At 36.3% G+C, this 13521-nt stretch overlaps 1 protein-coding gene across 1 annotated transcript in view; it reads right to left on the reverse strand.

The window, feature by feature from the left end:
• Dok6 (docking protein 6) overlaps nt 1-13521 on the reverse strand; it is a 417131-nt gene that overhangs the window by 148166 nt on the left and 255444 nt on the right. Inside the window, exon 4 of the mRNA XM_006989960.4 lies at nt 10408-10527. Within this exon, the coding sequence (XP_006990022.1) occupies nt 10408-10527 (120 nt within the window). The remainder of the gene's footprint in view (nt 1-10407; nt 10528-13521) is intronic.

A 13521-nucleotide genomic window follows, 5' to 3' on the forward strand; every position in this document is an offset into this window, starting at 1 on the left:
CTTGGATATGATGAAATGTAATGCTAGTTATCCTATATAGCTAGAAGATAGGAGATGCACACATTATTAAAACATTACATTTCCACAGAAATTGGTTAAATCCAACAATAATTTCCATCCATAGAACTCCTTATATTGGTATTATCTCTTCCTTTTACAATTTAAATAGTGCTCAGAAATATAAGTCCCACAAAACAAGGCATTGCTTAGATCTTAGGTTTTGAGTAATTCTTTGTACTAAGTTTTATCTGTAGTTTCCATTCTGTCTATTTGCCTGAATTTCAGTTCCATGGTTTCCCATAGCAAAAAGTAGAACACTCATTTATTTTTAAGATATATATTTTATTAATAAATAAACAAAACTAAGAATTATGTACATTTATATAAAGAGTTGTGAAATGACTAATTATGAATATGTAACCAGAAAAGTTGATGCTTTTGAATTTTACATATTTTCCTATTTACTTATGATTATATGAGGTAAAACTCACTATTTGTACATCTTTCCTATTAAAATACCTCTAAAGAATTAACTAAGAATATTTACAAAAGAGAGCATATAAGTTAAATTATTCCTGTAATTAGTTCAAAAAACATGCAGATTGAGCATGATGTACTTTTAAAAAAATAGTTTATTTTCTGTTGCTGCTCCAGAATAACTATTATTATCCTCTTCTTATCCGTGATGTTACCTGCAACACATGCTCAGTTCTTAGTTCACTGTCAGACAAGAGGACAGATTCATCTTTATGCCACCATTAATTCCTCAGCTACTGTGACCTGGATTTAACATCTCACCCTCCTTTCTCTCAGGGGAGTCAGTGGCTTGGAACCCAACAGCCAGCCATTCTCATTTGCTCCAACATCTTATTTTGTCTATAACTTCCATTTGTAGGGGTGTCTGTCTTGGGAAAGTGAATAGAAAAGAAAGGGGGGGGGGTGGAGAATCCTTGCTAATTAGCTACTACAATTGGAGGTTATATTTACTTCTGTGTTGCTGTATTCCTAATGATGAGCAATTCAGGAATTGACTGTCCTTTGGAGGATGAATAGAACATTTCAGAGAACCATCACAATATCTAGACCATTACAGGGTAGTGCATCCTAATGGGAGTTCTCATTTGCACACAGGTTCCACACTCCTGCATTTTTCTTTTGCTCTATACTCCCATTCTCTTTCTTCAGAAGACACTTTGCACAGCTAGGCAAGTATCCTGGTGTGGATCATGTATGTCAAAATGGTTCCAGGTGGGATAACCTTAAGTATCTACTTGTTTTTCAAGAAAACTCATGCATGATTGATGCAATCAGTGTAGAAATGTGGTTCACTGGCTGATCAGCATCTGTGTATTTGACTATCATGAAGAGCTGGATTTCATTTTAAACCTCAGACCTTAGGTCCATCATGGGAAAAATAGAAACCACTTCAGCTCCAAACACAGGTGCTCTGGGAACTTGGTCTGTTTGGTGGGATCTCTGCATTTCCAGCAGCATACTAGGGTGAACATCCTGTCTGCCATTGCCACCAACATCCCCAACTCTGCAAATAGCTCCATATTCCCCCTCTTTCTGCCAGTGCAGGGGGTGGAGTGTCTACATTTTCTACTCTTCTCCTATAAAAGCTATCCACAGAATTGTGTTCAATAATCCTCCACCCTGTTCCAAATAATTACTTAGTACTTTCACTTATTATACACAGCTCTATGGCTGACAGACATTTTTGAGCCCCAAATTCCCATTCTATAGTTGCTATTTCAGAATTATGAGATACCACTTGCAAACAAATTTTTGTAAGAATACAAAATCAATAAGTATTTTAGACAGTACTATCTAAGAAAAGCATCAGACACTGGTGTAGTATGAAACACTGAGGAGTGAGTCAATATGGATCTACAAGAATAAATGAGCAAAAGCTTGAGATTTAGTATAGTTATCCATCTGATTTGGAATGTGGGTCCACTCCATTGTGTGATACAATCTGCTTTGTTTAAGTTGCAAGAAGTGCTAAAGAATTAAGTTTAACCTCATCTTTTCTTAGAAGAAAAGAAGCCAGTGCTAGCCTCTTATATTTTACATATTCTTATTTCAATATTTCTACTGTACAGTGATATTGAAGTAGTCATCACTTAATTCAGGACCTTAAAAAACTGATATGCACTGAGGAAGTTGATGATTGTATATCTAGATACAGCCTTAAATAATTAGCAGTAAAAAATATAACTAATGCTTTTCAAAAATTATAGAACTCTTTTGAAAATGTGATTCTATCCCTACCTAAACTAGGAATTTATCAAAATTTATTTGATTGTAATGTGTCTATAAGTTGCACATCCTGTTGCTGTCTGCTCAATGCACGGGCAGGTCTCTGTGAATTCAAAAACTGGAATACCTGCATTTCTTTAATTAATCACCAGTACTTAAAATTCTTCGTGAATTTCTAATGCCCCAGTTATTTCTAAATTTTGAAAAATCAAGTTTATTTCAATAACTATGGAAAATATTGAAAAATAAAAAATCAGTTATTATTATCCCTTGTAGAAGTAATTAACCCTCATTAGAGTGCACATAAACATATGAACATAGTCATACGAATTATGAGCTATTATTTTTGTCATACTTATTATAGTGTATGCTCTTTCATATGCTATTATGAGCATAAAATTCTTAATAAATGTTTCACTCTTTGGCTATGCTTTAACTTATGTGGAGATTATCCATTTGGAAAATGCTAAAGTTAAACCAACTTTTGCTAATATATAATTAACCTGCAATAATATGACTTTTATCTCAATTTGATAAACAACTCATTTCATTATGTTTCACTGATAGGCTTTATTGTAGCATGAATCTTAAAGGTCTTATTAATAAAAACAAACTTGGAGTCAGTTATTGGGGTGAATGCTGAAAGATCAGAGAGACAGAAGAGGCCACAGCTAACCTCACCTCACCAAATCTTCAGCTGATCTTGTTTCCTCAAACTGAGAGCCTCTGAGTCCTCATCTGAATGGATCTCAGTTGAAATGCTGCTCAAAAGCTAAAAGCTTAACCAACTCTAGTTCCTGGTTTTCATGCCTTATATACTTTTCTGTTCCTGCCATCACTTCCTGGGATTAAAGACATGTGTCACCATGACTGGCTGTTTCTAGTGTGGCTTTGAACTCAGAGATTCGGGTGGACCTCTGCCTCCAGAAGGCTAGGATTGAAGGTGTATGTGCCATCATTTTCTGGCCTCTATGTCTATCTAGCGGCTGTTCTGTTCTCTGACCCCAGATACATTTATTAGGGTGCACAATATATTGGGGAACACAATATCACCACATTTACTTTATGTTTGTGTATAAGGTATAGATAGTTTAAACATCCTTGATTATTATATACATTGGACACTAAAATCCAAATCATTGGGCTAAATTGCAAAAACTTTTTCAAGAATTGCTTGACAGTAGAATTCCAAATTCATTTACATATATATTCTTTTTTTCCTTTTTATTATTATGGAGAGATTTTCTATTCGTTTTACATACCAACCACAGATTCCTCTCTCTTCCCTCCTCCCACCCCTCAGCCGTCCCCCCCAACCCTCCCCTCATTCCCTCCTCCTCCAAGGCAAGGTCTCCTATGGGGAGTCAGCAGAGCCTGGTATAGTCAGTTGAGGCAGATCCAAGCCCCTGCTCCTCCCTGCACCAAAGCTGCGTAAAGTGTCCCACCATAGGCACTGGGCTCCAAAAAGCCAGCTCATGCACCAGGGATGGGTCCCGATCCCCTTGCTTGCCTGGGGACCCTCTAAATAGTTTAAGCTAAAAAACTGTCTCACCTATTCAGAGGGCCTTTTAAAGGTCTTGACCAGGCTGATAAAAAAAAAAAAAGTTGCATTGTTTCTTTTGTTGATTTGGGAATTCTGAATATGAGGCCCTTTCATTATCATGTTTATGAAAAATATTTTAGCTCATATTTTCATTAACTTTTCTTGTGTTATTTAAATAAAGAAGGTAGGAAGTAATTTTAATGTCATTACTTTTTATAGTATTTTCTTGATTTTTTGAATATTGTTCCATATTGTGATGTATGAATGGAATGTTTATATCTTTTGGTTTTGACTAAGATACACTTGGACACAAAATATTCCTGTCACCTCAGGACATTCATTCTCTTCTAGCATGTTCTAGCTATTCATCACTCAGAAGCAAGTACAGCTCTGGTTTCTAGCACTTAGGATATTTTTGCCTCTAATAGTAGGCTCTTGTGAATTGGCAGAAGCCAGCTTCAGCAGAGTGCTAATTTCCTCCATCTGTGATTTCTTTTTTTTATTTATTTCACCTAAAAATATTATGGTGATTTTGGCATTCATAAATTTGATTTTTTGATGAATTCTGGCTGATTTCTTTTTATAGCTCATGCTTTTAGTGTTGTATGTTAAGAAAGAGTTGTCTTTAATTGCACCCATATTAAATTAATTCTTGAATGTGTTATGGACTAGAGCCTCAGATTCTGTTGTGTGACAAAACTTTTCTGTTGTGAGATGCAAAACATAGCTCTACTCATCCCAGATAGAGTTCCCATGATAGACCAAAGTAGATAGACCAAATTCCAACTTGGTGATCCAGTGAGGTTTATACAGAAATATGGGTGAAAGGTTACTTACAGGAGCAAAAACCACTGACAGTCAGCTGTATCACCAAAGCTCACCCTTACAGGGGTGACAGCTCACAAAACCTGGGAACTTGGATCACACTGTATAGCTTGCAGGTATCTCAACGGGTTAGAGAGTGTCTTTCTAAATGACTCAGTTGGTCTAAACATCTTCCAGGCAGCTGGCCTGGTCTCACAGTCTTCTTTGCAGTTTGGTTCCACTGTCTGAGAAGGACTCCCAGATTTTATTGCTTACTCTGGCAAAGAGAGGCCTAGTGAATTTCATCAGTGTTGGGGACTTCCTGAAGCTATTTTGAGTCATTTATCTTCCTGCTTAAGGAGCTTTCCTGCAGGATGGATTGTTTGAATCGCAGAGGAAACTATTGCACAACAGATTCATATGACTTCCTATACATACATGCCATCATTCTAGAACAACTTTTTTTAATGCCTTACTTTTCTCTGGGTATCTGAAGTAGTGCTTGTGATCTGGTGACTAGGAAATTTGAAGAATTCAAAGCTAGAAATGTCTACTTATTATGCTTTTTTTCTCCTAGCAACACTGTTGGAGGTCATGGAATAGGTTTGTGTGAGAGAAGAATAGACAAATGCACACACACACACACACACACACACACACACACACGAGTCAGGCAGAGAGAGAGAGAGAGAGAGAGAGAGAGAGAGAGAGAGAGAGAGAGAGAGAGAGACACTGAGAGGTGTGTATTTGAGTCAATGTGAAAGCAGCTGACAGCACAAGATAAAGATCACAGTGAAGAATTTAACCAACAACCACTTTTATCTCAGCACCCACATTATTTTTCACCTTTAAAATTATTTGCATAAATAGCTATACTTAGCTAGCCTAGAAGTAAGTAAATAAGATCAAATTGTATGAAGAATCAGATAATAGTAGAGGAAGAATAGCAATTTTGAAAGCAAAAAAAAATGTAGTAAAAAAAAGTAGTTTGACTTTCCTTGATTAGAGAACAGTGTGAGATCACCACAAACTACATTAGAGCGATTTATTTTATATGGAGTCTGCAAGCCTATAGACCTTATTTCTCAGGAGAAAAAGGTCAGTGTAAATCTCAGTATGTGATTGAACATAAAACACAATTATATTTATAAGAATTATATATAGTTTATCATCTGATATCCAAATAACAAGGAAATAAACCACTAAATCTGTAATGGCAAATCTTTCATAAATGATTTATTTCAATCTGTAAAATTAGTAACTTCACATTGGCCAAAGGGCCACCATGGAAACTCCAAAACATCAGCAGCTATTGCCATGGCTATTGGTTACTCTCTGCAACCTAACTGATGGTAAGGTCTTACTGCTGAAAAGAATGCTTACATATCTCATTGGACACAGAACTTAAGCTATGCCTAACTAGAAGCTTCATTCCTATTGATTGGCATTCATGGTATTGGAAGGTACTCAGAGGCTACAAGATGAGAAAGGAATTGTCAACTCAGCTACAAACTCTGTGACATATAACAGTAACTTGCCTGTGAGATATACTGTTGAAATAGTGGCACAAATGTTACAAGAGTTTTCAACCACTTTGTGATGAGATTTAAGGCCCAATCCATGAAATAGAAACCTGATCTGACACTGCTAAAGAGGCCAAGCACTTGAGATTAGATAGGCCACGAGTCTAGGAGGAAACCAAATACTATTGTTCTGCGAAAGTAACATAACAATAAAATGACATCTAATGACATTGTGCTGGACCCATAGGTCAGCACCTCACTCAGCCCTCATCAAAGAAGTTTCTTCTTTAGAAGATGAGAAATAACACAGAGACCCCCAAAGTGGAAAATGTGCAGGGATCAAGAGACTTCGGAGCACTCGTTACTAAATGGGAATTCTTTATCAAAGATACTCTTGTAAAGTTCAGCGATCTATGTAGAAGAGGAGACAGAAAGATTGTAAGAGGCAGAGGTGATGGATGACTCAAAAATAAAATAAAAGTGTCTTTCAGGCATAGCAGGAGTGATTGATATTGATGGACATATAAACACTGTAACATCATTCAAATGACCTTCATAGTTTCAAGCGAAATGTGGTCCCAGCACTGAGAGGGGCAAATGGACATGAGCTCCCAGCCCTAATCAAGAAGAGGCCTGCTATTGATACCCTGCTGTGGATATCGCTCTGTATAAATAAAACACTGTTTGGCCAATAGCCAGGCAGGAAGTATAGGCGGGACTACCGGAGAGGAGAGAGGAAAAGGAGATGAAGGCAGAGGAAAGTAGACTCCAGCTGCCATTCAAGGAGCATCATGTAGAGGCAACAGGTAAAGCCACGGAACATGTAGCAACATATAGATTAACAGAAATGGGCTTAGTATAAGAGTAAGAGCTAGACAATGGTAGGCCTGAGCTAATGGCCGAGCAGTTTAAATAATGTAAAAGTTGGTATGTTTATTTTATAAGTGGGCTCCAGGACTGGTGGGGCTTGGTGGGAGCTGGAGAGAAATTTTCCAGCAACAATACCCACTGGCATAGGAAAATTTAGTTTTCCCCAGTGGAATCTAACCAGGTATATTAATATTTCAAGACAGGCTCCAAGCCCAGGAGGCATTGGCCAAGATAAAACAATCTGAAATGTATATTTGTAGACCTTTTGTATTGGTTGCTTTGTCTTTTGCTTGTATATTTTGGTTTTCATTTATGTGGAGTTTGTGTGTGTGTGTGTTTCTGGTTTTTGTTTTTTAAAGAGAGAACATAAAATTGCATAGATACAGAGATGAAGAAGACTGAGGAGGAAATGAAGGAGAGGAAAATATGATCAAAATATATTGTATGAGAAAAGTTTTACAATAAGAAAAAGGTGCAAAAATCAATGACTTCAAGCATGTAGTAAGACGTTAACGATTCCATTTACTTTTAAAAGTTTGTTATACTTGAAAAGTTTGGGGCAGTGATTTAGAATAAGTGAAAGAATACCTTTAAAGATGTAAATTGTAAAGACTTAATTTGCTAACTAAAGCAAGAAGTATTCAATAAATAAGTTTTCAATAAAATAAGGGAGTAAACTGTCTATGGAACACATATTCTTTCAAGACTACCATCAAACCTGTAGGAGAGGATCTGTGCTGGGTGGCTGGAAACACACCTTAGTCTTGACCATAAAGTTTTGAAGCTTCCTGGCATTTATCTCAGGGAAGCTCTCAAGTCAAGTCACCATTTATATAGAAGAGACATACTGACTAGGAAGGGAGAAAACTGGGGAATACATGCAAATTTCATGTTTGCTAGAATTATTAATAATTATCTAGCCATAGTAGAGTTTGAAAAGTTATTTTGTTGAGTTGGTGTTTTTTTATTGTCCTCATGTAGTATGAATAGCAAATTTCAAATGTTTTTGCTGCTCTTAATCACTAAGAGGAATGAAAGACAAAGGGATGCATGCAGACTCTAGCACTTTGAACAATGGCTGTTCTGGAGGTCTTAGTAGTCAAGGGAAATGTGACTCATGGGAAAAGAAAATACTCCCTACCCACAAATTTCTTTTTTATTGTTAAATACTGAAGTTTTTCAGTAAGAATGTACTCTTGTGTGCCTCCCAGAATGTGTGGCAAAGTAAGATTTTCTTGTAGAGTGATATTAGAGTTATCTTCAGCTGTCAAATTAACACAATTCAGTCATTTTAGAAGAAAGACTATCAATTTAAGAATTGCCTAGATGATATTGGCCTATTGCCACACCTGTGTAGTATTTTCAATTATAATGTAATTGCATCGTTTTTTCCTTTCCTCCTTCAAACTGTTCCATATACCCTTCCTTGTTCTCTATTAATTTCCTGGCCTCTTTTTTCATTATTTGTTGTTATATATATATATATATATATATATAAATTGTTGTTACATGTATATATATATATTCAAATAATGATTATGATATATACATATATGACTATGACAAAATTATATTTGTGAAATAATAATTAAAATCACATCTACCTATTGCTTTGCTAAGATTATCAAAAAATTCTTCTCAGTTTTGGTGGTATTATAATTTCACGTCTGTTATAAAGTTTATAGAGGAACTGCTTTTGCTGTATTTTCTCACTTATGCTTCTTTTTTAAAGAAAGCTTGTACTTTATTTTTATAAAGGTCTTTTAAAGAGGAAAACTTATGCTTTCTTATTAAGGTCTTGCATATAATTTAATGTTTGCATATCCCGGAGTACATATTGAAAATTTTCTTTCAGATTCCAGACAAATCCAGAGTATCATCAAATTTGAAACAGAATTGTAATACACTGAAAAGATTACATTATCCATTTGGATGGAAACCTTATGCAATTCCATTTATTTGATGTGAAAGCAAATAGTTTATACTAGGTACACATGGTCTTTCTACCCACAAGCTCAATTTGTTCATCTCTCCTATTTCCTTGTGCTCTTGAAAAATATTTATCAGTCACAGCTTTAACTTCTTAAACTTTGAATGGGGAGTGTATGTTACACAGCACAGTTATGGAGGTTTTTTTGTACCACAGCAACCAGAAAACTTGACGGAGTGCGGGAGAGGATGAAAATATTGTAAAACACTGCAAAAGAGTTATAGGAATTTATTGATGATTTTGTAGAAACTATCCAAAGAGGCAGCATCTGGTGTGTGTGTGTGTGTGTGTGTGTGTGTGTGTGTGTGTGTGTGTGTTTGATCAGTCAGCAAGAAATTATTTGGTTTCTCATTTTAGTTACAAAGAAAACATAGTCTTTTAATAGACTATGAGATAATGATGCTTGTTAACAACATTGCTCTCAGTAGCAACAACATTATAATCACCAAGTGCTCTCATGACATGCTTTTACCAATGCTATTAATTTATATGCTACTGGTAACTCCTCAAATTCTTTTAAAAAGCAGGATCAAGTTTTATCTATAAAACTAATTGAACATCACAGAAAATGTTCTACTTTTGTGATTCTAGATTTGTTACTTGTGATGATAATTTTGCAGTTAGATAAAATGGGCTGATGATTAATTAAATGTTATTACAAACATAATCTAAAACATCACATTGAACAATATATTACTAGATGAAACTGGTTTAATTAGCATTACTAATCAAGACTATGAGACTCAAATTATCATGAGATTAAAGACACAAATGTGAAATTAAACAGCATTGTATTAGGTAAACACATAAACGACCTTCCTAACAGTAGAAATACTAGCCAAATACTCTGAATGATTTAATATCCAGATAAGCCAAATTTGTTAATATAATAATCTATATTAAACATCAAAGAAGATAAAAATATTATTCATTAAAAATCCATATGTGCAAACCATAATAACTACCTAAGTTTTTAGACTTATGGCTTTGTCACTAACAAGAAAACAGGAACCTGAGTTATTAAACATGAGAATTTTCTCTAGTTGCTATACCACTAAAATTTTAATACTGTTGATGTTTGATTTCTTTTTTCAATATTTTTAGTAATTCTCTAAGAATTCCATATATTGTATTTTGATTATTTTATCTCCCCTCCCCAACTTTTCCCAGATTCACCTTGCTTCTCTAACCACCAAACTTACTGTCCTTGTTTGTTTTTATAACCCATCCATCATTTTCAACTTGTTCTGCTCATATATTTTTGTATGTGTGGCTTCCACAGGAATTTGTTCAGGACCAGCATTTATATCCTTAAAGAAAATAAATTCTTCAAACCATGAATATTCTGAGACATCTCTGAGGAGCTCTCCAGTTCAAGCCCGGCTGACACAGTAGAAAAGTAGGTAGTCACTCACCGTTCTGTTCCCGCTGCACCCCAGCTGCCAGTAGGTCAGGCTCCCCTAGGCTGATGTCATTCAGCCTTGTCCCCAGGCATTCCATGCAAAGGTGTTTGCACCACTCCTCAGCCTCCAGCTCTGAAAATGAGCATACGTGTCAGGACAAGGCAAATATAGTGGGAGAATGCTTCCTGAACTTCCCCCAAGAAGCTGGTAGGACTTGAACAAAGAAAGCTATATTGAGGAATCAAGAAAATTTTCCACAATCATTTCTCATCTATTTTGTGTGTGTGTGTGTGTGTGTGTGTGTGTGTGTGTGTGTGTGTGCCCAAAGAAGTCAGAAGAAGGCATCAGATCCCCTGATGCTGGTGTATAGACAATTATAAACTGCCTAATGTGCATGCTAAGAACTGAACTTAGGTCTTCTGAAAAAGCAGCATGTGCCCTTAACCACTGATTCATTTCTCTAGCAACTAGTTCCCATTTTCCCAGGTGCTTTTATGCATTAACCATAATACTACTCATTTAGAATGAGTAAAGTTTTTGATGAAAATTTCTTAGAAAAGTAATTTAAATATAAAATAAAAATAAATAAGCATACAACTAAAAGAAAAACTATATTAAGCATGTTAATGTTTTCCTGATTCTGCTTCTGAAATGTGTGGCCTGGAGGTCAGATCCCTAACTTATTGGGAATGGGATTACTTTTGTATGCATTGGGATTCCTTTACTACAAAGAGAAGGAAGGTGTCATGATCTTGTCATGATTTCTATGTAAAATGTGTTCTACAGGCTTGTATGTTTGAGCACTCAATCCCTAGGTGGTGGCACTATTTGGGGAGGTTGTACAACAATTAGAACAGTGATTCTCATCATGACCCCTTTGGAGGTCCTACGACCTTTTCATAAGGGTCATCTAAGACCATTTGCAAAATAGTTATTTAAATTATGTTTCATAACAGTAGGAAAACTATAGATAAGAAGTATAATTTTATGGTTAGGGGTATGGTTAGTCATCACAAAATGTGGAACTGTGTTAAGGGATCATAAAATTAGCAAGGTTGAAAACCACTTCTTTAGAATATATGATCCTGCTAAAGGAGGTAGATTGCCTGGAGGTGGGACTTGAGACTTTTAGCTGGCTTTGCTTTCAGTCAGACAGAGGACTTTAATATTTTCTTGACACCTTATAACAACTGTTCAGCATTCTCACCACTGAGGACCAATATGAGTCCCATAACCTCGCAGTTGTGATAGATTTGTTGATAGTGGTATCTTCTGAACCATAAGCCAAAATAAATAAGTCCTCCCTTTCAGATTTGCTATCAGAGTAATGACAAAAATGACCAATACACATCTACAAAGTATCTTTCCAATCACTTAATCACTCATTATTCTTGTTTGGATTACTTCCCAGTTTCATTGCATTCAAAAGATATTCTTTTTTTTTTCTCTGGTGGAAATACCAGAGTAGCTCCCATATATCCAGAATCCCAAAGTACAAAAACTCGTGGGCTTTTGTTTACATGAGCTACTAAAGATCTAATATGAGGTCACTGTGGATGAGGGTTCAGTTGATGACAGAACAGGAGCCAAGTAGCCAAGCTACTTTGCAGATTTTTATAAAGATACAAAGTTTAATATCTAGGGGTGATCACCAATATCACAATAGGAAAATTGGATCCAAACTTTTGCATTGGCACCTGCTCAGAGAAGTTTCTGACTTTTCCATGCAGCATAAATCTGTACTAGAACTATGTAATATAGATTTCCATCAAATCTCTTGCTCTTTGTGGATGACACTTCAACCTTTGCTTTGACATTTTAAACTCCCCATAAAAAGTTATCTGTGACAGGTTTTCTTGACTTCAGGGATTTTAATATCAAGTTCTTTCCTGCCATGGGGCCAACTCTAGCAAGGTCAAATGATGCTTCCCTCCTGAATTTGGTCACACTGCCTTAACACTAAATAGGCTTGATTAACATGATATCAAGACAGATTTGCTGCTTCTTTTTTGTCTTATATAGATCAAAATATTCAATAGAACATAAAGCAGAAAAATCCTGCCTTTTATCACATAATAAAAACAATGACCCCGATTTTCTAATTATGGGAAGCATTGTAACTACCTCTGGTGCTGTTGAGATATTTATGGCTTTATTTTGTATCTCTCACATTAGAGTCAGATTCCTGCTCATCTCTGCATGTGGGCATGTTAGTCATTTAAGTAATATTTATTAGAAACTGATAATGTCCTTCCTTCAAGGATGAAGACACCATGATAGTAACTAAATAGTAGCTAAAGTCTCAAAAATTGTAGGGATATTTACAGCATCCTTTCCTTGACTTCTGGAATATACTGAAAAATCTTCAAGTCATTACCTGAAACTGGTCGCATTAGATTCTAGGAACAAGGAAGCTTATAAGAAGATCACTTCTTTATGAAACTACTTTCTAAGTAGGAACAACCACCCCATAAATGGGAACAACTGCCCAGTAATGAGAACAGCTGCCCCATAATGGGAACAGAGTTTGCTCTACTATGCAAGAACAACCATTTCAGGATGGAGTCTGGCTTGTTCCTCCAAGCAATGATTCTCAAAGTCCCCTTACAGAACTCTGAGGTTCAACCGGACCATAGTCTGAACAAGCTAGTACTGCTTCAGTTCTTCCTGTTTAATTCAATGTTATATCATGTGCCCCCCCAAAGGAGATAAAGATAATTGCTCTGCTGTCTCATATGATCACATTGAGTATTAAATTTATTTCTTGCCTTCAATATTGCTGTTTTCCTTTGCCTTCTTGATGTCAGTTGCTGCATATGATTTATTGGGATCTCTCTCTCTGTCTCTGTCTCTCTGTCTCTGTCTGCCTCTCCCTCCCCCTCCCTCCCTCCCTCCCTCCCTCCCTCCCTCCCTCCCTCCCTCCCTCCCTCCCTCCCTCCTCTCTCCAGAACTGAGCTTCTGGCCTGGGGCTTTGGTAACCCACTCTAGTGATGTGAGTTGCACCATTGCACAAGCCTAAACCCTCTTCTTCCCAGCAAGTGCCCTTCCTACTTTCAAGTCTTTTGAACGTGTGTGACCACTGAGTTTAAATGGTGTTCCTGCATAAGCCTGAATGGGAGGTTATTT

The sequence above is a fragment of the Peromyscus maniculatus genome, chromosome 19, assembly GCF_049852395.1.
Source record: "Peromyscus maniculatus bairdii isolate BWxNUB_F1_BW_parent chromosome 19, HU_Pman_BW_mat_3.1, whole genome shotgun sequence".
In the NCBI taxonomy this organism is placed as follows: Eukaryota; Metazoa; Chordata; class Mammalia; order Rodentia; family Cricetidae; genus Peromyscus; species Peromyscus maniculatus.